At 38.7% G+C, this 27,876-nt stretch overlaps 1 protein-coding gene and 1 long non-coding RNA gene across 2 annotated transcripts; one reads left to right on the forward strand and one right to left on the reverse strand.

Moving 5' to 3' along the window:
* Positions 1–9,567: 9,567 nt before the first annotated feature.
* On the reverse strand, positions 9,568–14,914 carry ACTC1 (actin alpha cardiac muscle 1). The gene is made up of 7 exons (XM_032113064.1): positions 14,811–14,914; positions 14,097–14,245; positions 12,794–13,118; positions 11,975–12,136; positions 11,671–11,862; positions 10,256–10,437; positions 9,568–9,896 (listed from the first exon to the last, which is right to left on the reverse strand). Exons 2-7 carry the CDS (start codon positions 14,223–14,225, stop codon positions 9,753–9,755), a joined length of 1,134 nt encoding a protein of 377 aa, XP_031968955.1. The 5' UTR covers positions 14,226–14,245; positions 14,811–14,914; the 3' UTR covers positions 9,568–9,752.
* A 728-nt stretch (positions 14,915–15,642) lies between these two features.
* LOC116445900 lies at positions 15,643–27,383 on the forward strand. The gene is made up of 2 exons (XR_004240936.1): positions 15,643–16,478; positions 26,903–27,383. It is a non-coding gene; the product is annotated as an uncharacterized LOC116445900 (long non-coding RNA).
* The last annotated feature ends 493 nt before the right edge of the window (positions 27,384–27,876 follow it).

Below are 27,876 nucleotides of genomic sequence, written 5' to 3' on the forward strand. Positions count from 1 at the left end.
TTGATACATTTCATAATTTTATCCATTTCCTTGGCCTGAAGGATCAGCCTTGGGACAGAAACTGTATTACAAAGGGAAAAGGCTCACAGGAATGCTAGTGCAAAGGGGAAGGGAAAAAAATGACAGCCAATCCCACAGGGCTTTAATAAATATTTGTGAAGCATATTTAGTTTAATTACACCAACTAGTTATCAAAGTCCAGAATCATGCTACCTGGAATGTCAGTGCAAACTCTTCCTTGGGTTTGAAGGCACAATGCACAGCAAAAATAAATGTGTGAAATCCAAATATGACTGCCACGAAAACAAACAAGGCATGAGAGAAAACATGAGCTCAAAGATAGATCAATTAATCCAAAGAACACCAACTAGACAGGTGGATGAGTCATACACACAGTGTAGGCAGAGCTCCTGTTGAATGGAAAATACAACTTAACACAGCATGTTTCACTCTGAAACACGATGAGGCCAACAAGATTGACTAAATTGGGTGGCAAGCCTCCTTCCTGCACTGTGATCAGAGAAACATCCTCAAACAGGGAGCAGGGTCTGAGTTTCCCCTTTTGAAAAGTCGCTTTTATGATCAGCCCTTCTCAATAATGTGATTTTCTTCAGTTTTTAAGAAGACTGGGGAGGGAAGGATGGGGAAAGTATAGTGTAAAGACATTGATTTTGACATCATAAATAAGATGTTATGTTTTCACTGGGAGGGTTGGTCAGCGAAATGTATCAAGTGTATATATCAAAATAATTAAATTAAAGGTATGCATGCACTGGAGATTTACAGCATGGGAATTAAAAACCACATGTTTGGAAAATATCCATACCCTCACCTACTTTATGCAGCCCTACTAGTACCAACAGCATCAAAACAAGAGCAGTGTTTAAATTTATCTGACCTGAGATTTTGGCCCTACTATCTTTTTTTTAATGGACCTAAGAATACAGTGCAGCCATTTCTTTCTGCATTTAAGTTATATCTGAAGTTCTAATCCTCAAAAAAAATACTTACTGAATCAAAATACATTCCAGTCTTAAAGAGATTTTTTAAAAGGTCAACTTACCTATGATTCAACTTACCTATGAATGTAAATTTTAAATTATTACAGAAATTTCTGACGTTGGATACAGTACCCTCTTTCCCTAGCCTAGAGCCCTCCATTGCTTTCACCAGGCAATGTGAATGTTGTGGTTGTGGGAAAGACTGGGGAATTTGGGAGAGAATAGCAAATTCATGTGAAGAGCTCATGTCATGAACTAACAGCAGGAGTGGCTTGTGACACACAGGTCTTGTTGATAGCCTGGGAATTTCATTATACACTCTTCAGTGCCATCTGCTGTAACCAGATGCATTCAAAAACTTAAGTGATAATCAAATAGCCAGTCTCAATAGCTGCATGGCAGGGAAATTATCTAACTCTAGGCTTAGGTCTGTTCTACAAGGGTAGACTCCCATTAAGGAATCAAACACACGTCATTGCCAAAGATGAAGAACTTGGTCACAACTATGGACACATTCTTTCAACGTTTTGCCTCACTTTCTTAAGCTGTAGCAAAATACCCTTTACAGAATTTACACCTGTGAGAGTTGTTTCTTTAGCACCACAGCACCTCCTGCAGCCAAGAAAGGACAGAACTGCACCTGCTGCTACGACTTGAGAGCAGCTGTCCATTTCATGCTCACTCTGTGAACGTGGGAAAGAGAAGTCAAGAAACAGTATCTTCCAAGGTACAAATTGGATTTGGGTGCCTAGACTCCATAAACCTTAAGACAATGGCAAAGCCTTTATCTCCTCTACCACCAACCATTAAAGCTGCTTTGTTAGGTGAAGAAAATACAGCTCCGTTAAGTACTACTTTATCTTAATGTCTTTTCTGCAGTTATTGCAAAAAAAATAATGGTGACTTTTGTGTGTTTCTTAGAGCAAGTGTACAGTGTGATTGATTATATCAATTCTGTCCTTCAAGATTTAGACAGAGCTCTAGAGCTCAGAGTCCTAGAGAACAACATTCTGCTGAAGTCATTTTTTTCCAACAGGAATTCCACAGTTGTTCATCACAGATTACATGATGTATTTTCCAATAGAACATCTCATAAAATTCGTGTACTGTCATGTACATTTTGTCTGTGTGAATGATATGCCATAGCATCATCAGATCATAAAGGTTTAAAAAGACCTCCAAGGTCATAGAATCCAACCTTTGCCCAAATACCACCACTAAACTATAACACAAAGTGCTACTCCATGATCTGGTTTTTGTTAGCTTTAGGACACTTAAACTTTGATGGGGACTCCATTGTTCTGGAGGCTACAGACAGATACACTGAAAAATTTCCTATTCAAAAAGCCTTTTAGTCTAAATAGTCAAGATAAAGGAAAATAAAAGCATAACAAACATTTTTTTTTTCTTTTTCATACTGAGAAATTCCAGCCAGTAGCACCTGCAACACATTTCCAGAATGGAGAGCGCTGTAGGTTTAGCAAAGAACCACCAGCAGATTGTTGGGTTTTGCATAGCAGTATTTATCTGTTCTGTGGTATTTGTGGCATTCTCTATACTTAGATTGGCAAATGCCACAAATTCCATGATAAATTTAAACACTGTGAGTGATAAATGTCAAGCTTTTAATAGCACCCACTGTCCCTCTGTCACCACATGACCCTATTAGGAGATTGCACAATCACTCTCTCTGTATAATTTCTTATACAAGAAATAGCCTTACAGCATTTTCAATGTCAATATATTAACTTTGTATAAGCAATGGAACCCTTTGTATATCTCTTGCAGAAAGAGGAGCCTGCAGGATACTTACTATTCCTGATGATTTCATATGCTTTTTATTTACAAAAAGAAGGTCAGAATGTAGTTTCTTATTTCTGTTAGGTGCCAGTATGATGGATAGAATTCATGATCTTAGTTGAAATGTAATGGCAGAAAAAGTTTAATGACAACAAATGACAATATGTTTCATCAGAAGTAAAAGTCTGCAAAACTATTGCTGCAGCCATTAAAACACAGAATGTGACACCAGATATTGCATACATTTTCTCTGGGCATTTTTTATACTTTCAGCAGTATATGATGTATTCAGGTTACATCTGAAAATCTTATCTCTGTGGCACTTTTTGGCTTTCGGTTGTAAGAAGGAAAGAGTATTTCACATTGTCACTAAAAACACTTCAGTTCTGATCTCAAAATTCTGGCATTCTGAGGTTTTTCTATGAGCACAAAACTAAATCAGGAATTAACTTCTGTCTTAGGAACAAGGCTACAAAATATTCACAGTTTTGTCTTACTAAAATATCTCTGTGATGTTTCTGACCAGAAATATTTTCCTTTCCAACTTCAACTATACTAATTCTCCAGTGAGGAGTACTCATTTGCTGTATGGTACAGATGGAGTCTCTGAAACTAGTTACCAAGTCAGGGATCCTCTTCCATTTCAAAGTTAAAGAGAAGGCTTAGGGAAAATATCTGTATGCATATACATGCACAAATATGTATGAATATATTTCTGTGTGCATGTGTTTGTGTATATATATATGTGTGTATATTATTACAGCAAAAAGTTTGGAGAATCCAGAAATAAAGGTAAGAAAGAAAATATCACCATCAATAGCATAGTAACTCATTTTCCTATGTACAGTGAAGATAACAATTTCATGCAAGTCTCTTTCAAATTCCCTTCAATTTAACTGCCAAAATGTATGGGCAAAAGATCAAAAACTACTGCATTTCTGCAGTTTGTCTGGTTGCCATACAGAGCTGAGCTGCACAAGAGAGCTCGAATTAAATTAAAAATAAATCTGAAATTATTTCCACACCAGTATGACTAGTAAGGCCTAAGATCATTTTTGTAAATTACTGCATCACATATTAAAGGTTCTAGTTTTTACAATACAGTGTATTACAAGTTAAAGGTATATCTGGGCATTTTGTAGTATCTGACAACAGATTGTGACATTTAGTAAGCCATACATTAAATAGCTACTACATATTCATCCCTGCAAATACATTTTGCTTTTTAAATATGGATCAAAAAATGATCAAGCATTTGTAAGAATAAATCCAGAGATAGTATTTTTCACATTTCTGCATATACAAAAAGGCTGTTTTCTAGGAGACCAGTGCTTTAATGATGAAGGAAACAATATGGTAATGAATTCAAAACCAATGTTGAATTAGTAACTTGACAGGCTAATGACATTAATTTCAATAACCAGTTACTCAAATTGTCAAACTAAAACATTAGATAATGAAGCCGCAAGTTTAGTACAAGAAAAATGTCTGCTGGTTAACCAGACAGTAGTAGAAGACTGGGAAGGAGATGATTCCTTTTAACCTTTTACCCAAAGTAAAATTACAGATACAGAATGGCCTTGATTTAATTGGTGGAAAACGACGTTTCCTTGTAGGTGGTGTTTCTTGACAAGCAAGGATCACTCAGTTTAGGTGCTAAATTCATGACATAATTCATGCTAAAGAAGTAGTTTGGTTTTTTTTTTCTTTTGACTTGTTCAATGGTTTGTCTTTAAAATCTGCTGAGATTTCTATTTCTGAAAGAATTCTCCCCTCTGACTTATCAGAGAATCAGAGCATTGTAAACACACATATACACACAGACCCAAAGTAGACAATTTTCTTGTTTAAGGTAATGATTCTTATTCTCTTTAGGTTTGGGGTTCGGTTTGGTTTGGTTTGTTTTTTTAATATAAAACAGCAATGGTTTTTGAAGATATAAGTCTGTGTCTTGAAAATAGTTTATATAATCAAAATAAAAAATAAATAAGAAATAATGTGAAATTTAGTGTCAGAACTCATCTATTACATAAACCTGAGGATATGGCTTGTAGTCCCTACATTTTGATTCTTTCCTTGATAGCAGCTACTGTAAAATCACTGTGCTTCTGGATGCCATGGAAGATGTCCCCACAACTACTGGCCCAGTAATCTGTGCCTCCCAGACCCTTTCCTTCCCTGAAGGCAGTCAGCTACACTTTCCATGTTTGCTTTCTCAGCTGAGGCAGCCACAACCGGCCACAGAGAGCTGCAGGAGGGGGATACACGTGCGGCAGGAGTTGCTGTGCTGCTGCATTTCCACTCTCTCTAGAAGAGCTGGAGTTGGAGGCCCTCTCTAACATTCGGGAGCTCCTCAATTTCCCTTTGAGCGTCACCTTGTTTCAAAAGCATATCCAGAAGGCAAAATGTAACTCCTAAGGCATTTGGGACCTTGGAAAGAAAGCTCAAGTACTCCTCATTACCATTGACAATGATAATGTCAATGATAATCTTAATCACCCTTTCTGGTGATCTAAACCTGCGAGGCTTAGAGACTCAGAACTAACTAATCTTTAAGCTCTTTCTTACTGCTTTGTTACCTTCATCTTGTTTGGTACCTTCCCAGACTTATTGTATCATTTACATGTTACATGTCGATGCAGCTTTATGCTATGCCTCACCCACTTTTTTCTCTGTATGAACATACATACATACTCCTAGTTAAAAATGTTTCTAAAATACAATTCATACAATGCTACAAGAGCATACTACCCTGTATTTGGTAGACAACATATATACTGTATTTTGTGAATTCTACCTTTATGACGAAATATAAAACTGCCACCAGGTGTATCAACTTGTGCTAATGCCTACTATATTAATTTCATCCAATATTATTCACACAGGACAGCCTAATAATAAATTAAATCCATCCTTTAATTATATAGCAGCATTATAACATTTTTTCAATAATTAACAATTCTGTATGCTGACTTTCTATGTTTCAGCAGTTGTAGCCATCCTCAGGAGAAAAAGCAAAGGTAATTGGTAGTATATTAACTGCCTGAATTGCTTCGTTCTGAAGTGTAACAAGTGAGATTTACTAATAAATTTTATAATATTTTGTTCTTTTTCTTGTGTCTTGATAGTCACAGAGACTTCTGTTGCAGGTTGCTTCAGGGTAGGACAGGGTTCGGCTGTTACTGGAAGCAAGCATCAATTTCTGCTCAGGCCTCGTATACATTTATCCAACCAGAAGGTTTTTTTCTATTTTTTTTTTTTTTTAGTGTTAGTATTGTAGATTAATCTGTCACATATATTTAGAGTCATCTAATGTTTTCTAAGTATAAAACCCTCTCATTCTATATTTAAAAAATTATCACTCTACAGTATTCAAGCTAAAAATTTTCCTATTAGTGATTTGCCTCAGGCTGACTTTCTTAAGGCTTTAGATAAAACAGCCTTTTAAGAGAAGATTAGTGCAAAGTAGACAACTCTATCAAATTTGTGACTCTACCACCAGTTTTTTAAGTAACCTTTAAGCACAAACAAATGAGTTCTGAAACATCTCCTTATTTCCTGTCCAAAAAAAAAAAAAAAAAAAAAATCTTTTAAACCAGAATCACAGTACTTTCAGATCCTTAGCACATACTTCATATAGATATTAAAAGTATTGTGTTTTGATCATAATTCTCAATACTCCTCAAATGCTTGTCAATCTACAAGGAAAGTTTTCTGTGAGGGTCAGCCAGCAGTGGTAATACCTCAATGCCCTTGAGTCAAAAGCATAAGTACTGGGCAGTGTTGTTCTGGCTGCCAGGACAGGCAATAAGATTTTGTCTCAACTCTTACTGATGTATGTCAGTATTTCTTAATACTATTTAGCCCTTCTTACTGAATAAAGCTTCTTTATGTAGCTTAAAAATCACGTCAGACTGCCTTCCACAGAATTCCTTCCTCTCCACTGTACATACAGAGCAGTAAGGAGCTGCAAAGTTAAATAACAGGACACCCTTCAGTGTGGCAGACAGACCTTTTGCCACATATTCACACTGCTTTTCAAAATGCGTGTGTTGAATCTGTAATTTGGCTAAACATTAATTTTTATTCTTCCATTGAAAGGGCATCTCATCAAAAGCAGTGAAGGTTAGCTGGGTTCCTTTAGTCTTCAAATTAATGTCATTGTCTTCATTAGCTGAGGTGTTTCAGAGGTGAAGACTGTTGATCACAACAGGATTTGGGTGCAGATATTTTTTAATCTACCTTTTTCAAGGAATATTCAAAATAGTTTTACCTGTCATATAGGTGCTCTGCAGTTAGTTTCTGCATCCCACTCCACCATCTTAATTTTGCATGCAAAATGTATAACACATTAAGTCTTGTAAAATGTAAACAGAAGGTAAAGTTTAACAGTGGCCTCTCTTACCAGTATTTTGAATCCTAGATCATGTGATTTAACATTCAAATTTGTCTCAATCAAATTATATCTAGTTTTTGTCTCCAGAAATTGTTATTATAATTCCCATATAATTGAATTACTAGTTTTCACTGCATTGAGTGGGAATACATAATTTGCAATGGCCAAATCTGGGACTATTGTACTAAAAATTAATGCCTCTGGAAAACCACTGTAAGACGAGGAAAAGGGTAAGGCATTGATAATTTTTTAGTCCTGTCCTACCTATATGCAAGCACATGACTATTTTGTACAATCCTTGCTGCTCATATCCATATCAACAAACTGTGAATTACAAACCCCAAAATGCCTGTGGAAGGAATTTTTCCATCAGTCAGGCAGCCAGTGGCTTCCTTCAATTCCCTGCTCCTGCCCACATGCTCAGTGGTGAACCCCTGATCAGAGCTGGGAATGTGGTACCAACTGTTGCCTGCCGTTCCTGACCCATCAGTCAGAGCCAGTCAAGGCAGGCATCCACAGGGGCTGACTTAGCATGCCCTTTGCATACTTGCTTAACATTTTAAGCTCCGATTAGTTGCAATTTATGTCCAGTTTCACCCTATCAATTCACACTAATACCTGAGATAACCTTTCTGCCCAGCCAAATCTTTCAAATTAGCAAGCAAGACAAGTAAAAAAAGTGCAATAGTTCTGAACAACGATACGCAAAAGTCATTGGCAAACATCTGTGTTGGTCAGACACCTGGAAGAGTTCCCATGTTTTCAAGATATACAAAATTTCTCCATGGTATGAACTTCAGAATAATTACTGTCTATGGGAACCTTCTGGAGAACAGTGGAGGCTGTTGACTTTCCCTTAACAGATTCACAGGTTAATAAATTTGTATTTTATTGTGAAAAAGCCTATTTGCAGCAACATTTCAGTAATACTGCACTATTAGAATGAGTATTTCATATTTACGTTTAAATTTTCATGCTTTTAAAATTTCATTTTTATGTTTGCCTAAAATATTTAAATGCATGTCCAAATAGTAAAATGTTTTAAATGTCATATTTATGTTTAAATTTTTTTATATTTGACAATTCCACCCAACTTCTCTGCCCAACCCCAAAAATATCTAGAAATATTTCAATATTTCAATTGCAAGGGGATAGTAGGAAATTACAGCACTCCCCCAGTAAAATGTCTTCTAATGATAAGTAAATTGGAGACAAACACTAAATATATCTTCATATTTTCAAAGGGTAAAATTGATTCTGTATAATCACAGATCACACCTAATGACTACTTTTAATGCCTTTCAAGAAAATAAGAGCTAAGAAGAACAGAAAGTTTCCCGATAAATGTGTAAAATATTTTTTTTAATTAGCATTGGATTATAAAATTAGCATAAAATCTTATCTTTTCAAACAGGTGAGATGACAGCTAACTACATACATACACAGCTTGGTACATGCACTGGTTTCTTAAATCAAATTTAGGCATGTTCCAGTCTGTACATAGTTCAAACTATAACACCAATTGGTTCCATTTTATGAAAATGTCCCAGATTGTTCTGTACTTCCTTTTTAGTTACTACTTTTTGGGGGAAAAAAAAAAAAAATCAAAGAGCCCAATTTTAAGAAGTCTTGGTGAGGAACACAAATGCCCGTGGAGACTGTACAATTTATGACTAGTATCTGGGTCAAATAGCAAGAAAGGACAGCAGAGATTAAGGATTAAAAATTGCCTAAGACATATGAATGATGATGTGAAAGTAATTGTGATTTTAATAATTGTATGTTTATACAGCAAAAGTTTGATTCTTGTGCATTAGTACAATAAAGACTTCGCTTCCTTATCTCTGGCTTTGAAGAGATAGGGGAAGATGAGTAGGCCGTCAGTTCTAATTAATGTTTTGTCATAAATATTTATAGCTGACAGAAAACAATTGTATGACTCTTTAGGACAGAGATAATTATTTATAAATCTCATTCTAAATGTATTAACGTAATTCTTTCACAGAAGCTTTGGCTTTCAATAAATGAATATTAAAATTTCTGGGTTACAATAAATGCAAAAGAAGAATCTTTCTAAACTGACTGAGTATGAGAGGTTTCCTTTCACTTGTTCCACTTAACTGGGTCTACCCTCAAGGTTTTTTCTTTATTAGCCTTGAAATATATTGCTTCTTTTGTTTCAAGTTTCAAAATTAAAACTATAAAGTGTAAATTCTTACTAATAGAACACCATGACCTAACATGCCTACATCAGTTAGGACATGGATGCAATAAAAGTATTCATAGGTTTCATGGGAGTTTCAAAACCCTAGGGGTTTAGTCTCATTTTTTTGGACCAAAAAATACTTAAAATGAAACAAAAGACAATAATTTGTAGGTTGCAAGTCCCAGATCTCGTTTATTTATAAAGCAATAAATATTAGAAGCACAAATAAATTGCACGGGTGTGTAAACAAACTGTACAATGACTGAAGAGTTCGGGAAGGTTTGCCAGAAGACTCCAAGAAGCATACTGTCCTCATCCTGAGTGGGAAGTAAATTGAGGGGGGAAGTGCTTAGAAGCACTTGCGGTGTACAATGGATGGACCAGCTTCATCATACTCCTGTTTGCTGATCCACATTTGCTGGAAGGTGGACAGAGATGCTAGAATGGAGCCACCAATCCAGACAGAGTACTTGCGTTCAGGAGGGGCAATGATCTAGGATAAAGAAAAGCAAAAAATCTTCATTTCTGAACAACGAATCCATATCATCAATGCTCATAGTCAATCAAACCACTAGGTATTTCTTTAAGCAAGTAAAGAACTTTTCTATAACAGTATTGATCTTCAGCAGCTCTTACAACACATGTAATGTATTAAAAAAATCTGTAATCATATTTTCTTCTTTTCTAACACTTGATTCTAACCAACATAATTATTCTGATCAAATGGAATTTCTGCTCATTTGTCCATCAGCAGTTGATCTCATTTTGAGTTGTTCCTATATCCCAGTTTAATGAAGTACACATTGTCCCCATCTTTATCCACATTTTATAACACCGAGTCAAATTCCTTACCTTGATCTTCATAGTGCTAGGAGCAAGAGCGGTGATTTCTTTCTGCATGCGATCAGCAATGCCAGGGTACATTGTTGTACCACCTGAGAGGACGTTGTTAGCGTAGAGGTCCTTACGGATATCAATATCACACTTCATGATACTGTTGTAGGTAGTTTCATGGATACCAGCAGATTCCATACCTTGAGAAAAAAAAAAAGACAGTAGGCCAGTAAATTATACAAGGGTTCTTCATGAGACAAAACTGTGGCATTTCTCCTCATCATTAATATAAACTTCTATGGCCTTTTTCTCGTAAAAATAATTACTGATTATAAAGTGTTACAGAAAAATATAAAAAAATAGAATTACAAAACTAACTTAGAAAATTAACATTATTTGTCAGAAAAGGTAACAATCATAATGCATGAGCAAAGGCAAGAGACCCAAAATATACAGTGAGAGAACAAGTAGACATGCAAGATAAACTCATTTAGTATATGGCAATGGAGGAAGGGTATCTAAACAGAAAACATGAGTATTGGTTTATGTCAGTCTCACTAAAAGCATTAGTGGAATATAGTAAAGACAGCAATGAAGACAACACAAATAGCTAAAGTAGAAATAAAGAAGACAATAGTAACTTCTTCTTCAGTCAACTCAAAATTCAGTCTATTCTATTCAGAATCATCAAGGCAAGACATAACCACGACATGGAATAAGATATTAGTACTTGATGAGAAGAAAAAAGAAACAAGAAGCAAGTGTTTGTAGGTTGCATTCCAATTTATTAATTTTAACAGGTGCTGCCTGAAAGGGCTGACACTGGATCCTCGGTAAGATGTCAGCTGATGAACAACTGCATGTTTTGCTTGGGACTTAAGAGTATAAACATTTGCTGTACCCGTCAGCTGCATGCATAACCAGCAAAGCCTACCATCTCGACCATGGTAATGTTTAATTACAGCGCATATAAATATACACACACCTTCACTCCATGTCCTTCTCCTCTCTGACACTTTACTTCTTCATGGAAATAGATACTGTTTCGAGTGTAAGTGCAAATACAGCACTGAAAGCTATTCTTGCCATCAGTGACACAGAATTATAAAATGTCTTGAGCTGGAAGGGACCCATACAGATCATGGAGTCCAACTCCTTAATGATGATATTATAACTGTATGTTTTACCATGAAAAATTTGTGACCCTAAAACTTGATCTAAAACTTGCAACAAGAGCCCAAAACTCAGCTAATTACCAGATTGAGCTCACATCAAGCCCACCTTACAGGAACCAAAGCATCTAAATCATTATTTATTCATGTCTGATTTTGTGCCAAATTTAGCAGGAAGCAGGAAGAGGAGCAGGGCACCTTCCAAACCTTCTGATTCATTCATACCTCCTACAGAAAGGAGAATTTCCTGGGAACACTTACCAATAAAGGATGGCTGGAATAAGGTTTCAGGGCAGCGGAAACGTTCGTTACCAATTGTGATCACCTGACCATCGGGCAATTCATAGCTCTTTTCCAGAGAGGAGGAAGAGGCAGCAGTGGCCATTTCATTCTCAAAGTCCAGTGCAACATAGCACAGTTTCTCTTTGATATCACGAACAATCTCACGTTCAGCTGTAGATATAGGAGAATCAAATCAAGCTTTGGATAAGCACAATACTAGAGAAGATGATCAGCCAAGAGATACACAAGGATTTTCACAGTAGGGAAAAGCTGAAGGACTGACCTGTTGTCACGAAGGAGTAGCCACGCTCCGTGAGGATCTTCATGAGGTAGTCAGTCAGATCCCTGCCAGCCAGGTCCAGACGCATGATAGCATGAGGCAAGGCATAGCCTTCATAAATAGGTACATTGTGGGTGACACCATCTCCAGAATCAAGAACAATACCTGGGAGACAAATGTCAGAGAGCAGCTGGAATTACCTAGCAAATGATTAGAGTCCTTAGACACAGGAGGTATCAAGAAAAACAGCAAAATAAAGGATTTTTCAGGCAGTATAAAGAAGATTAATTCTTTTTCAGTCACAAAGATCTTTCTAGTTCTTTCTGCCTTTGCTTGCCTGGGCATTCTTGTTTGGTGTGAATTTTTGCACAGAACAGTTGTTCCATTAATATTTTAAGCTAATCCATAAGAGCAGTCTTCCACTGCTACTACACTGACCAATAAGAATATTTGCAACAGTGACTGTCTTGATCTGACAACGGGCGTCTTTTGGTCCAGTTTAAACCCTTAAACTGGTGTAATACTTTTGCAACTGCAGTAACCCTACAGGAATGTCTCCTCATTTGGGCCACAACAAGCAGTGGCAGAGTCAGCTCCATGGTGCCTCTCCAAAAGCAATGCAGATAGTCTATGGAAAGAGCACTGTGGGCCTATTTCCTACTGGCTTTTATGCTACTCTTATTGTTAATTGCTAAAAACTAAAAATACCTATTTTTCTGTAAATTTGAATGAGTTATGGTGTGTTTTCCTATTTGGAATGGGAAGGAAGGAGAGTTTCTGAAAGGAAATAGAATCTAAATGGTGTTTATTTGTTTATTTTACCTGTTGTACGGCCAGAGGCATACAGGGACAGCACAGCCTGGATTGCCACATACATAGCAGGCACGTTGAAGGTCTCAAACATTATCTGGGTCATCTTTTCACGGTTAGCTTTAGGGTTCAAGGGGGCTTCTGTGAGCAAAGTAGGGTGTTCCTCAGGGGCCACACGGAGTTCATTGTAGAAAGTGTGGTGCCAGATCTTTTCCATATCATCCCAGTTGGTGATGATGCCGTGTTCAATTGGATATTTCAAAGTAAGGATACCTCTTTTGCTCTGAGCTTCATCACCCACGTAGGAATCTTTCTGACCCATACCAACCATAACACCCTAAGAGAAGAAAACACAGAAGAGAATTATTTGAGGAAGGCAGTATCACAGAGCCCAAAAAACCACATCTCAGACAACTGGCATGAAGCTGTGTCAGGGGAGGTTCAGGTGGATATTAGAAAAAGGTTCTTCACCCAGAGGGTGGTTGGGAACTGGAACAGGCTCCCCAGCGAAGTGGTCACAGCACTGGGTCTGACCAAGTTCAAGAAGTGCTTGGACAATGCTCTCAGGCACAGGGTGTGACTCCCAGGGCTGTCCCATGCAGGGCCAGGAACTGGACTTTGACAATCCTTGTTGGTCCCTTCCAAGCCAGGATATTCTATGATTCTGCAATTCTAACTATCTTATTTTCAGGAAAGGTGCAAGCAGTCGCACCCCAGAAAGGCTGTTTGGGAAAATAAATTTAACATTTTTAAAATATTAAGTCAACAGAATTTGAGGTGTTCTCATAAAATCTTTTTTCCTTCCATCAGATGAATGGATTTTTCCCCATTTATAATACACCTCTTATTTTCAGTTGCTTCTTTCAAAAATTTGACTGAAAGTAAACTGCACAATGTCACAAGCAGGAAAAGGAGTTTGTAAACAGGAAGATACAGAGAGAAATTAGCATTCTAGTGAAGGAAGATACTCCATATTACTACACAGCCTCAGCAGTAATTTATCAAGGATAAAAAAAATTGCGAATGTTTTAATTGAAAAAAAGAAAAAGGAAAAAAAAAAAAAAAAAGAAAGGCATTATGAACTTTATGAACTTTTTCCCAAAGAAATTGTAGGAGAAAAAGGAGGCATGGGACAGCCAAACAGGGAAGTTAAGGAAACACTGGCCAGACCTGGGAATGTATCATCAGTACTATCGCAAGAGGTGAGCAGGCGAGAGGGCGGCGTATTTAGTACAGGGCAGAAGAACTGATGGAAGGGGAAAGTGGAGGCGACGCCCAGAGAGAGTGGGATGCTCTGTCCTGCCTCGGTATTTACCTGGTGCCTCGGGCGACCGACGATGGACGGGAAAACGGCCCTGGGGGCATCGTCTCCGGCAAAGCCCGCCTTGACCAGCCCCGAGCCATTGTCGCACACCAGTGCGGTGGTTTCCTCGTCGTCACACATCTTCGGAAGGAAGCTCAAACCTGGAAAACAGCACGGTGGCACGCTCAGAGCCCCGCGGGCAGCCCCTCCGCGCCCTCCCTCTCGCCATCCCGGAGGGCACTGCCGGCGCGGATTGCTGCGGCGGGAGCGGGAAATTTGAGTCGTCCCGGGAGGATGCTCCGCGACTCGTGGGCAGGGCTCTAAACGGGACCCGTCACCCGCTTTCTTCTCCCCGCTTTAAAAGCCGCCCCAGCTTGCAGGACGCTCAATTAGGGCGTCATTAGCGGATCCCTCGGACCGCGGGCCGAAAAGGGAGGGAAAGCTTTTTAAATCGCAGAGATCTGTCCTGTCCAGAGCGCTTCGCGGGCGGCGAAGGCCGATGCAGCGCGGGGCGCGGCCGGGGCCGGGCGGTGTCCCCGGCGGAAACAGCGCTCAGCCGGGAGCTGCACGGCCCGGGCACCGGCTGCACCCGCACCACCGGCGTCCGCCGCCCGGCGGTGCCTCCCATCCACCCCTCCCAAGTATTCCATCCTGTCCCGTCTCGCCCCACCCCGCCAATGCCTCCTGCGCGCCCCGCGCGGCTGCGGGTGCCGCCGCGCTACTCACCAAACCAGCACCGGCGGCGGGGGCGGCAGAGGAGACCCTGGGTGCTGGCTCGGCGGAGACGCCCCAATTTATACCCCCCTAGGGGCAGCGTCGTCCGGGGCCGCGGCGGGCCGGGGCAGCCACCTTCTCCTTATTTGGTCGGCTCCGCGCCACTGAGCGGCCGCGCAGCCATGAATGGAGCCGGGCCAGCCCCGGCGCGGCGCGGCCGCCGGCCCATGTAAGGCAGGCGCGGGGCAGCGCGGCCCCAGCCGCCGCATGGCCAAATAGGGAGCCCAGCGCAGCCCCCGGGGGTCAGCGCCGCCGGGCAGGGGCCGGGCAGGGGCCGGGAAGGTGCCGCCGTGCCCGCAGCCCGGCTCGGGCCCCGGGGTCAGCACCCGCCGGTGCCCCGCCAGGTGCGGCGCCTCAAACTCAGGATGCTTGGGCTTGGCGGAGGAGGGTGCGAGGGAAGCCGCACGGGTGTTTTCTTCCCGGCTTTTAATTTTTCCACCGAAAAAAAGGCCAGTCGAGCTCATCTTTAATCAACGAGTGATGAGGTTACTTCGGTGCCAACAGTTGAGGCTCCTCTCCTGCATGCAGGCAGCCTCTGCTCTCTGTGTTGCCTTAGGAAGGAGCAGTGCACGCTCATTTTTTTTTAAACTTTGATGAGCACATGCTGCAAAAATCACCCTTTTCTCTGCTTTTGGCTGACATCTATAGCACAAAATGGGATATGATCATTTATGTTAATATGCATAGACTTAAACTCCTTATTTTTGCGCTTTTAATGCACACCAGATCAGTAAGAGATAGGGCAGAGGACGAGATATGGGAATAGCTTGGACAAAAACCAGCTATGGTATTAATGTAATGTGACAGTTGTTTTCCTGAACAGTTGTTGAAACATCCTCATTGATAATTTGTTCCAGCGGTGGAACCTAGAAAATCCATGTGTCTTCAGGACTTTTTTTTGTTTGTTAAAAATAGAAAGACTGGAGAGGCATCCCTTGAGTGGGTTGGCCTGGTATGTGAAAGCAGAGATTGTCAACTCATGTCCCAGAGAAACTCATTATAGTGTGGAGTACAGTGTCCTCCAGGAGCTCAGCTTGTAAACGGCTCCGTGTCTGCCTGTGACACAATGCTAGGATGCAGGGGGGAGAGTTGAGGTTTGGGACAGAAGGGAATGGTGAGATTCAAAGTCAAGAGGGGAACATTTAAGTGGATCAACTGCTTAAACGCAGGTCCAGTTTAAGAGATGCCACACAAAGGCTGACAGCCATCACATGGTTATATACGTCTTAAATTAGGTGGAAGGAAAGAGCTTGTGGATGCTACACAACTGGAAGTCTGGGGGCTTTGAGAAGTGTTGCTGGAAGAGCAGTCTTTGCATTGTGGTTTGGCTCTGACAACGTGTGTGACAACTGGAAATCGCTATTTGTTTCTAAACTGTATCCAAAGGGGGCATCAGAGACCCTCAGACTTTAATTTCTTCTGAAATCAGAGATTGTGGAAAAGGTTTCCTTGTTTCTAGCACAATTAACGAGGTGGTTAGCTCCACCCCAATCCCGGTTTATCTTGAGTTTGTGCCCAATTTTGAGCACAACTCTGAAAGAGATGGCAGCAGCAAACTTCTTGGACATTAATAGCTCCTGCTTTTCTTTAAATGCCTCAAGGAAAGAGAACCTGTTCCAGGTGAGACACCATTTGTGTACAGAGTTTTGTATGTATATTTAATACATGAGTATATATAAATACATATGCACATATATATTTTATATGCATGTATATATATCTATGTGTATATATATGTATATTTTTATATATTGCTCTTCTTTCTTAGCTACCTAAGAAAGGCTGCGTAGGACTGTGAAATACAGTGACCTCAAAAGGTCAAAGCAGCAAAACACTGTGCTTCAATGCCTCTGCTCTGGACAAACTTCGGCTCTTTGTTTGCTTTGTCTTGATGGAAAATCAACCAAAGTCAATACTGGTGGGATAAGGACCCCAAGAGAGTATATATTTATCAAAATTGATCAGGCACACATAACAGGGACTTGGAAATGTTTTGGTGATAGCAATGCCTATTTATATAAGAATTCATATATAGGCAAGGATTTCTAAGCAAATACACCCTGGCACAGAGCACCATTTCAAAGAAAAAAATACCATATGCTGCTTTCAATTCTAAAAAGTCAGCATATTTTACCCGATGGTAAGTTGCCATATATAGTTTAAATCTGCTTCTTTTTTTCCCTAGCACATCTTTTCTACAGAAACCATATAATGTGAGGGATTGAGCAGCTTCGCCAGCACTAGAGATTAGTTTACAATGTTATCTCAGCTGTTCCTTGGTTCAGAGGTGTTGCAGTATTTACATAGAAGTCCACTGCTGATAGCTGCATTGAATTCCTCCCCAATCAGACCCTCTCTGACACATCCTACATTCCCTTTGGCTAGAGAGAGACAGACTCTCCTGAAACTGAGACACAGCCAGCCCTCACTGAAAAATCTACAAAGAGTTTGTATTTTCTTGTTTACTTTCTAACTAAATTTTGGCTTTCTCTACTATCTCCTCAAGTTTTACATTTCTAATCCAGCAGGACTCACAGTTAGGATCCTGATGCCCTTGAGAACTCATCAATCCACACACCAACACACTCCCATATATTACAAGGTCAAATGAAAAGGGGACCACACAAAGTACGTTATTCCAAAATATCACTTCCTGCCTTGTAGTATTTTGAAAAGTACCCAGCTAAAGGTATTCCTTTGGCCAAAATAATTCTGCTTTCTGCAATAAAGTGTTATTGCAGCCTCTAGAAGATTAGAGAAGCAAACAGGGAAGCAAAAACCTACTGAAGTATGTTATGCAATGTCATCTACAGGAAAAATCCTCTAGCTCTGACTGACCAGGGCCCCCCCCCACATGCTGTGTACATTTCTCATGACTTAGCTGTTGGGAATGACCCCAGAGACAAGGGAAACACAACCAGCACAGGGTGTTGGAGAGCAGAAAGATCTGCAGTGGACGTGATCTGCATGTCCCTAAAACAGCCTGAACACACGGGAGCATGAAGCCTCAATGTGTATGATTATTAATAGGAGAACAAAATTAAGTATATGTATGTCTGTGTATATATAGAGAGATGTGTATATATATATAGATGAGACACAGGCATGTAGGCAAAACTGGACGTGTTATTCAACCAACAAGACACTGTTGTGACTGCAGCCAAAATCATAACATGAGTCCTTACCTCTGCATGGTAAAAATGTGAATAAAAAAATAATACTGTGATCTTATGATGCCTAGAAATCCTCACAACTGCTATTCAGCTTTTGACTAAAAAAACCAAGAAAGCTTAAAATATAGCCATGATTCTTTAAAATCTTTAAAGCATAGAACACTTATTACAACAGACTTCAGATTATTTACAGTAGTTAGCAATGTGTTCAGAAATTTCAAATGTGTGGGATCAGATCCTCCCTGTATTTTTTAGTTCAGCCTTTCAGATTATAATTTTTTTCTGTAAATGTCCCAATAAAATCAATACATTTTTATAATATACCAAACAATTTTATGTACAGTGTACCCTGACCTAGCAGATTTTATAGCAACTTCTCACTTAAAATCTGCTATTTCTAAATCCAATGGATGTTGACATATAAAATCTGTCCTAGCACAGAGCCAAATGTTACCTCTCTTAAGCCTCAGGCCGGTGTAGTATTTGAAAGAAACCTTACATTTTCAAGAATAATAAGAAAATGCCATTCTGACAGGTTTTCTTTTGTCTCACAACAGCTGTTTGGAGTTATATGGTCTTTAGAAATATAAGCAGCATTGCAGCAGTCTTGTTGATGGGCAGAAGTCCTGATGAGATGAGAATGCCAAACATGCACTATATGATGAAAATCACTGTCATTGAAGGAGTCACCATCACAAAGGAGCCATATGCTGTTATCAGTGTCTGTGCAGTTATGACTCTGTGTGCATGCACATACAAAGAGAAGCCAGTTCTGCAGTCACCACAAATCTGAAATTATTCCCTGTGAAACTATTGAAGTCTTGAACCTTCCATGTGAGAAATCTTTCTCCTAAAAGAAAGTCTCCAAATTTAATAATCACACTGTCTGACAAACTTTTCCAGAGAATTCACTGGGTGTTTCCCTTTCTTATGTCTCATCCACCCTAGTACTAGCCCATGTTTCATGCTCAATACATTCCTTGTCTTCTCAGCATTTAAACCCTTCACATAATTGCAGGCTGTTATCATCTCTCTATGTCTTTCTCTCACTTACTCATGTACTGGTGCACTTCTATAATTAACCTAAAACATCTTAAGTGTGTGCCGAAAGGGTAAAATCATGAGGTGGGCACTGCAGCTAGAGATGCAGCTAGAACATCTTGTAATGGAGCTGAGAGGTTTAGGCACGGGCAGAGTAAGTGGAGGTGAGTGGCAGTGAAAGGAATCTCACTCTCCAGAGGTATTGTTTGCCACATGTCAGTTCCAAAGAAGGAATGAGATTCTCATGTCCATTCTTCCCCCTTTGCAGTGGAAGGAGAGCTCAGAGCATGCTGGGAGGGAGGTCCTGTGTGCCTGCACAGGAGGAGTGTCTTGGGTCCAGGAGGGCTTTGCGTCCCTCTCAAGCCAGCATGCAGCAGGCAGGGCAGGGTAGGACTCCAGCATGTCATAGCACAAAGACCAGTCTACACTGAAATAAAACATAGCCCAGCAAAACTGCTGCAGTTTAGGCTGCTCAGGATGTCTAATGCACTGAGAGAGACGGAGTAGTTCAAGAGGACATAAAAATGTCCACAACACTTCAGCTGTTGCCAGCATGTATCTAGGCTGGAAGTTCTTGCAGTGTCTCAGAGAGATAGCTGCTATACTTCAGAAAGCTGATAAAGCAGTATTTCTGTCAGTATTTATGAGTCTCATTTCTACTGTTGTTGTTGGTTTTTTTCAGTCAGAAAACACATTTGACCTAAACAGCAGGAAAGATGGAATATGAAGAAAAACTTGGTGTATGTTCAGTATCATAAAATCATAATTTGATACTTGATGAGTCTCTGGCTGCTGGTACAGAATCAATATATAACAATTTCAAAGACAATGGCTAATTGCTATATGTACTAAAGACAGTTTTACAATACCTTGTATTAGGAATATTTCAAAAACCCATCATTGCTAAAGGCTAAATTCTGCCTAGTTAAGTGAAATTTGTGATTATTTTTATTTAAATTATATTTCCTTATGTAACGGCAGAAAGCTCAGATTAGCAGAATGATCACTCAGGAAGTATAATGAAATTACATGGGACCTTAGTAGATATTTAATTAGTTTATACATTAGGTAGATTTATACCTAGAAATTTTGATGACAAAGGAGAACAGTGAGAGAGGGAGAAAACACAACACATACGCAGAAATTTGCAGACAAAGGAACTTCCTCATCCAGATTTATGTCTCACTCCACCTTCAGTCTCTCCCAAGCTCACTGCACTCTTGGGTATTTTTGCCATAGATTCTGCCCTTGTCACGTTCTATAGAGAGTGATAAGGACTTCATAGCCTATCCATGTATTGCTTTGCAAATTTAGCATTTTGAAAACTGCTACCAGACCAGTGGCATGAGCAGATGCAATTCTGCCACCAGTGGTGTTGTTTCCAGCACACTGCTGTAACCTCCCAGTGTAGTCAAGTTCTCTTCTGTAAGTCCTTCTGCAAGGTCTGAGTCACAACCACCTCTGGTAGATCATATTCAAGCTGTGTGGTTGACACAGCTGAAGGATGGGATGCCATCCAGAGGGACCTGAACAAGCTCAAGATATGTGGCCATGGGAATCTCCTGAGGTTTAACAAGACCAAGTGCTGGTGCTGCAGCTGGGTCAGGACAGCCTCAGGTATCAGCACAGGCTGGGGATGAACAGATGGAGAGCAGCCCTGCCCAGAAGGACTTGGGGGTGCTGCTGGGTGAGAGGCTGGACATGACCCAGCCATGGGCACTGGCAGCCCAGAGAGCCAAGTGTGTCCTGGGCTGCATCCAGAGCAGCGTGGGCAGCAGGGAGAGGGAGGGGATTCTGCCCCTCTGCTCTGCTCAGGTGAGACCCCACCTGCATTGCTGCATCCAGCTCTGGGGTCCCAGCACAGGAAGGACATGGACCTGCTGGAGTGAGTGCAGAGGAGGGACACAGAGATGATCAGAGGGATGGAGAACCTCTCCTATGAGGAAAGGCTGAGAGAATTGGGATTGTTCAGCCTTGAAAAAAGAAGACTTTGGGGTGATCTAATTGTGGCCTTCCAGTACCTGAAAGTTGCCTGCCTGATGGACAGGGACTTTTTACAAGAGCCTGGAGTGACAGGACAAGGGGGAATGGCTTCAAACTGTAAGAGAGTAGGTTTAGATTAGACATTAGGAAGAAATTCTTTTAATTTGAAACTAAAGGAACCCAAATTCGCCAGCTGCTGCAAAGTAACGTGTGAATTTCCAGATTGTTTCTCAGCTGCCTTTTAGTTTTTCAGAATCAGAGACAGATGTCTCATGATTACAACAAAAGCAGCAATTAAGCAGTCTATTTTAATTGCATTCTCACTAAAGAATTAACCTTCAATAGAGGAAACCATCAAATACTTGCTTTTCTGCTAACCTCTCTGCATACATTTGCTTGTACTGTGTGTGAAAGCAGGAGGACAAACATTTCTTAATCTGCATAGACCAAGGAGAGAGGGAAGTGATGCTTTACAGATGAGAAGCTAAGCTTCAGCAGGATGAATTCACACTGGAAATTAGCAGTTTATGTAAGAATGGAATCCTACTTCTGAAGACCAATTCTGCCATTGAATAAGAAGCACTCCATTGCTCTCAGATATGAGTACATAAGATTTTCTGAATCTGTGGTGCATGCAGAGAGTTTGCTTTGCCACAATTCATGGACATATCTTTCTAAAGAAATGTTGTGTTACAAGACCCATGGATTCTGCTGATGCTATTAGGAACACAAAGATATTTGATGATCTCATAAAATTGTGATGGTTTCCACATACAGTTTTGCAAAGCTGTGAGATGGTTTAGATAAAAATATCTCAATTATTAACAGAGGATGTAGCTGCACCATATTACATGGAGGTGCAGTAAGTGGATCCAGGTGTAGAATTGGATAATGCAGAGACTAGTTTGGAACTTTCTGGAAAAATTATTTATCTTGCTAAAAACCAAAGCTCCTTCAAAATACATTTACCCCAAAAGTTTGCTACTCCATTTTTCAAAGAATGCTCTCAAGTCAGGTCATTTCATTTTCTTACAGTTTAAAAAAAAATCCAGAAAGCTGCAGATTTACTTTGCAGAAAAACACTATCTGAATTACAAAGAAAAAATTTTATTTGATGGAAACTATTTTTTCACAAATTTTGTTTCTAAGTATTTTCAGGATTTTTGCCCCCTAGACAAATTCAGTAGAAAAATTACTTTTGTGCCACCATTTTCAAAAGATGAAAAATAATCTCAAACATAACAGTTTATTAATCAAAGCTAAAACTCTCATAACCAAAATGAAAGTTCTCTGGAATCTTGCTGACCATTAGATTCCCTTGAAAATTGAGCAATTAGCAATTAAGCAATTAGCTACAAGATTGAAGAAGCTTCCACAAAGTTACCTTATAAAGACAGTTTATGTAATATAAGAAAAATCCTATAAGAGTAAGCTCATGTATTGTGATTGCATATCATGTTACAAATGCAAATTCTATCCAACTTTTGCCATTCATTTCTCATTATGCCCAGTAAGAGAGAGGGAGATTGAGAGAAAGAGAAGGTATAATTCAAAAATCTACCCTTACCCCGAAGGAATTGTTATGTAATAGGGGTTCCATTTTCTGAATTTTCAGTCAGCCACTGGATCACAAATTTTGCTTTTACAGGGAACCTATAATACGACCACCTTTTTTGTGCAGGTATGGCTTAAGCTTTTTACCAGATTTTATCAATAGTTACTTCCATAGTGTGTTTTATAAAGAACACCCAAATATTTACCAAATCTATATCCTACAATGAGCTATCTTCAGTAAAGCAATCTTAATTCCAATCCAGAATTTCCATAATGCATTCAGTACAACTAATAAGAATCCATAGCAGACTGACCTTTTTCATTTTACCCATAAAATATATGTGTAACATTATAACAGTACTGACAGACTTTTAAGATTTCAGAGAGCATCTCAGAGAGCATTTATTAAGATACTCCTATTAAGTACCTACAGGCTAAAAAAAAAAAAGATGAAAAAGCAGAGTGAAGTGAGAATAGCAAAAACACATTTTAAGCCATTGTAGAATGCTCGGTGGAAACAATTCCAGTGGACTAAAAGGGGATTACTTCCAGGGTTTAATAATTTTCTGAACAGTATTCTAGAATGACAGCGGGAAATATTTTCTACCAGTACTTATTTTGTCACTTATTTATTCAAAGTCCTAACTACAGGAAAAAAAAATCAGGGTCTACCTAATTTTTTTGTTAAAAGGCCCTGTTTTATACAAGACTAAGCATTTAGCAAGACTTCATTAACATGATAGAAAATGGGACATTTCTGAGTTAATTGCAGAACAGAATGCTGGATTTCCAATGTATTGGAATACTTTACTCAAGTTACTGTCATCCTTAACATAGAAAGATGTGTTACTGGTCATCAAACTTATTTGTGCTTGATACAAAGATGTTTAAAATTCAAATTTCAGTTAGCATTTTGTATAAAGCTGTCCAGCATGTACTACAGGTAGGAATTGTGGACAGCAGCAATAGAATTTTCCATTTAAAATACTGTTAAGGCATAGCTAAAATTTCTATTGATTGTCATTCAATCCTGTAAAGAATTGACAAACGGGAACTATTCTAAGCTTGGGAACAATGATCCATTGCAGGTGGGGAGTTGAATCATCTCAAAACCCTGGGAAACTTCTGAAAAAAAGGGTCAAAATTGAAAGGTTAAATGCATATTTAAGGAACAGGTAATCTACCTAAAATCTCAGTAATTCAAGATCAGAGAAAGGACCAGATGGCATCAGTAAAATCTCGCTGGCGAAAGTTCATAATTTAAGTCAGCTGGGGAAAATGTTGCTGAAAATACAGTTTTAATCTGTTGCCTTAAGCATAGTAGATGCTCAGGGAAAAAAGAAAGGTCAATTCAATGGTTCATAAAGCAATTATTTCCCCATAAAATATTTTCTAAAATAATACACATAGTACAACCAAAGGCAGTCACCACAAGGAAAATCTAAATGTTTCCCTACTTTTCAAAACGGTATCAAAACTAGCAGGCTACAAGGTTGCCCTCAGAGGAATGGTTCTCATGTCAAGCAGCTGTTTCCCAGTGCAAAACATCTTGAAAGACCAAGATATTGGATATACACTTGACATAGCTTGACATTAAGAAAATTTCAACTATAGCATACTGCATTTAAAAATGAGATAAAATGGCCTTAAGACTTAGGATTCAGCAAAAATTAGTAAAAAAGAATAGCTAGTGGCTGAGGGTTCCAAGTCATCTCTCGTATTGCAGGTGGAACCAACATATCTGTGCCAAATCTCTAGATTCCTGCTGAGTGAGAGGCAACTAAGAATTATGTGTGCAGCTCCTCCAGCCTACCTTACATTTAGCACACTACACATACTTTTTTGAAAGTAACAATCAAAATCGATGATGCTTTCAAAAAATATAATATATAATATATATATAATATATAATATATAATAATATATAATTAAGGTAAAGGCCTTAAATACAGAATCTCTTCTGAAATGTAAATTTTGTCAAAGCTTTTGGAAACTGAAAATAAATACTTGGTCTTCTGTAAGACTCATCTGCACTGATTCCTTTTTCTGTCATTCATGGTCAAGCCAATTCCCGATGAAGACCTTATGACAACTCAGGTGAAAATTATCTAAATGGCTACTGTAAGAATTAAACTACTGCACTCATAATGCAGGTTCTAAGTATTCAAGTGCAAGAAAAATGGGAATTAACTACAGCAAATTCGGAAACGTGATATGTTTGAGAGAAAATCTTCAGAAGAAAGCTTAAGGAGTTCATACAAACTGCACCAAAATTCTTAATGAACTCTCATTGAATTTTTAGGCTTTGGAATAAGCCCAAGAAGAGTTGTCTATGTATATTGCTCTCCTATCAAATTAAGAAAGACACAACAACTATTTATAATTAAATAGAAGGCATAAATGCCCAAGGATAAAGAAATATTTATTTGGTAGAACTATAACTAGCATATTTACTCTGGCCATTAATTATGAATCATTGTGTACCCTACAAAACTGTTAATTTAGGTTGTCACCTTCAAAGGAGTCCAAACCCCAGCAGAAACTGGACTATTCGTATTGAACTAAGTGACTGACATATTATCTTGTGGAGTCAATTTCTATAACACCAGGAAGAAGATGAATTTCTGTACAAGCATAAAATAAATTCAAGATTAAATAAATAATAGGATGAATATTTAAAATATCATGTCTAAATATATCCTGAAAATTCAAACAGTTGGCCTGGAAGCATACAAGCTAAGAAGCATACAAACTAAGTGAGGTCTCAAAGCCTGAACATTAAGAGAAAAAGACAGAATATGCACTGTAGTTACGGTCTTGGGTTAGCTAACACCCTGCCTCTGTCCTAAAGCTAGTAGTTTTCTGGATCTTCAGAGGTCTTCCAGTTTGATACAGCTAAGATGTTCACGCTTCTTAGTGAATTTTAAACTCCCAGAGTTCCTGTGAGGCTTTTATGCATAAGGCAATGAGGTACAGGTTAAATGACTTACTGATAAACAGGAAATAGTTGATCAATCTGAAAAAGAAAAATTCTTTTTAGAAGTACCACTCCAGTGTTTTAAACACCAGTCCTATAGTCCTCAAATTTTCTAATTATCCCCCATTCCTACTAGTGTTTTGGGGCATGGAATTTTACAGATGACTTTTGCATGATCAAATAGCTGTCAATATTAAGAAATTCTTTTGCTCAGCCACATTTTCCAAGCTGATCTGCTTGAAAGCCCTGGAAAGTTCTGCTGGTTTCAGCAGTTATACCCACCTGAAGCCAAAGAGGAGTAAGATTCCGAGTTCAATTATTAATAAAAAGGAAATTAAATACTGGAGGCTTTACCTTTAGGAAAATTATCTCTGCAGTATTCAAATGAAAAGAAAAAAAAAAAATCTTGAGCCCAGAAACATAAGGGGTTTGAAAATTACAGCTTAACATATATTCTTGGTTTACCCCCTGCTTCTGGAACTGTTGGGAGAATGTCATGGGATATAAAAATGTCACCACTGCCAAAACAACCAATATGATATCATAGAAGATTAATTACTTAGCATGGAAGCAATCATGTGAGATAGGTGAACTCTAAACAGAAAACTAAAGGAAGAAATGATCCTGGTTCTACATAGCATCCCAGAAATTTGAGTTAGGGAAAAGAATGTTACAAAAGGTAAATGCTGGGTAGATATGTCTGCAAGTAATATTTCAGTAAAGTTAAACATGAGGTTATTGCTTTTCAGGTTGTTCCTCATGACTTCGAATGGACTTTTATTTGTAATACAAATTCATTTGAATTTTCAGGTGTAGCATAATTATGCTTCAGGTTCCATCAATTATTTATTTTCATGCATCATTACTCTTACAAGAAAATGAAGAATTACAAAAACAGTGCTTGTTTAGTAATGGCCTTTAGGTACATTGTAGGTGATTCTAGTTGGGTTTTTTTTTGTCTTTCTGTCATTAAAGAGCAGAAGAATATTGGTAAAAAAGAGCAGTGGTGCTACTCATCCTAAAGTACCTCGCATCATTCAGAATAAAGCCCTTCCATAGTCAAAGAGAGATAATTTCTCCCTGTAGAATTACACACTAATAATGCAGAGCTAATGAGTTTCTAATACTAGCACAGAACTGTTTAAGAAGTTCTGCCAGACTGAGGTTAAAAGGAGTTTTGTCAAACCCCTAGTAATGAAGCAAGCATGGACTGGTTTAGAACACAACAGTATTTCTAATCAAGTACCAGAATTGTAAATGAGCTTGTGTAAGAGGGTGATTGGCTTGTAAATGTATTTTATTGTTTACTTTAAAAGGATGGACAAAAACCACAAAAGAAAGGTAAAAAAGTGGAAAAGAAGAAGATGAATGAAGAGGAATTATTGTTTCAACTAGCTACTGCTGCTCTAACTACTCTGGAGCTGTAACAAACTCTGCCTCCTTTATCAGTTACGGAAGAAACAACAAGAAACTAAGAACACTTATGAACTTAGGTGCTCTTTGGAAGAAGTGTGTTGGGGGCTACCAATGCTTGTTTTTGGAATATCTAGAACTGTGGGGTCCTAGTGGGATGCAAGGACCCAACGGGATGCACAAGAAAATCCACTGGAGTGCAGGAGGAAAATATTCTTTGCACCATTAATAGATAAAATCAAAAAATGTTTTAAAAATTGTGTTTGTTTCAACTTTATCTCGTTCACTTTCTAATTTTGTCTTTTTATGTTTTATAGTGTACAGAATGTGTTATTACAGTAGCATTCATACGTAAGTTATACATTAATAAATATACAAAGATTGGGTGTGCCTATTCCAAAATTATTACTGACAGAGATGTGCAATCAAAAAAGTTTGGAGACCACCAGCCTAGAACATTTAATGCTGGAGGCCTATTCCAACAAGGAAATAATAAACAATAGGATGCAGTCCAAAATCTGATCAAGGATGGCTGAACAAGTAAACTTAATAAAGCTTAACAGACTGTGATCCAAAACGCAACACAACGAACAACCAAAACACAACACCACAAAACAAAATGCAACAACCCCTTAAGATATACTCAGCACAAGGAATTCTACAACTGTTATGTCAAACATAAAAGCAGCTTTATAAATATAAAAGGGACTTTAACAAAGTAAAGCGTGTAACAGAGAAGGTAGAAAACATCATGAAGGAAAATAAAATCAATTAACAAAACCTTGAATTAAAAAAAGTTATCAAAAATCTTACAGGAAAGAAAAAGATGGTGCAAATTTTGATGAACTAAACAAAAACCAGGCAAAAATAGGAAAAA

The sequence above is a fragment of the Corvus moneduloides genome, chromosome 6, assembly GCF_009650955.1.
Source record: "Corvus moneduloides isolate bCorMon1 chromosome 6, bCorMon1.pri, whole genome shotgun sequence".
Classification (NCBI taxonomy): domain Eukaryota; kingdom Metazoa; phylum Chordata; class Aves; order Passeriformes; family Corvidae; genus Corvus; species Corvus moneduloides.

What these genes read in the sequence shown, in the direction of transcription:
- ACTC1 (XM_032113064.1), bottom strand. Translation starts at nt 14,225, where the DNA reads ATGTGTGACGACGAGGAAACCACCGCACTGGTGTGCGACAATGGCTCG. An exon ending in TCGGTCGCCCGAGGCACCAG is followed by an intron (nt 13,119 to 14,096) that starts GTAAATACCGAG and finishes TTCTTCTCTTAG; the next exon opens with GGTGTTATGGTTGGTATGGG. An exon ending in CTAGCACTATGAAGATCAAG is followed by an intron (nt 9,897 to 10,255) that starts GTAAGGAATTTG and finishes TCTTTATCCTAG; the next exon opens with ATCATTGCCCCTCCTGAACG.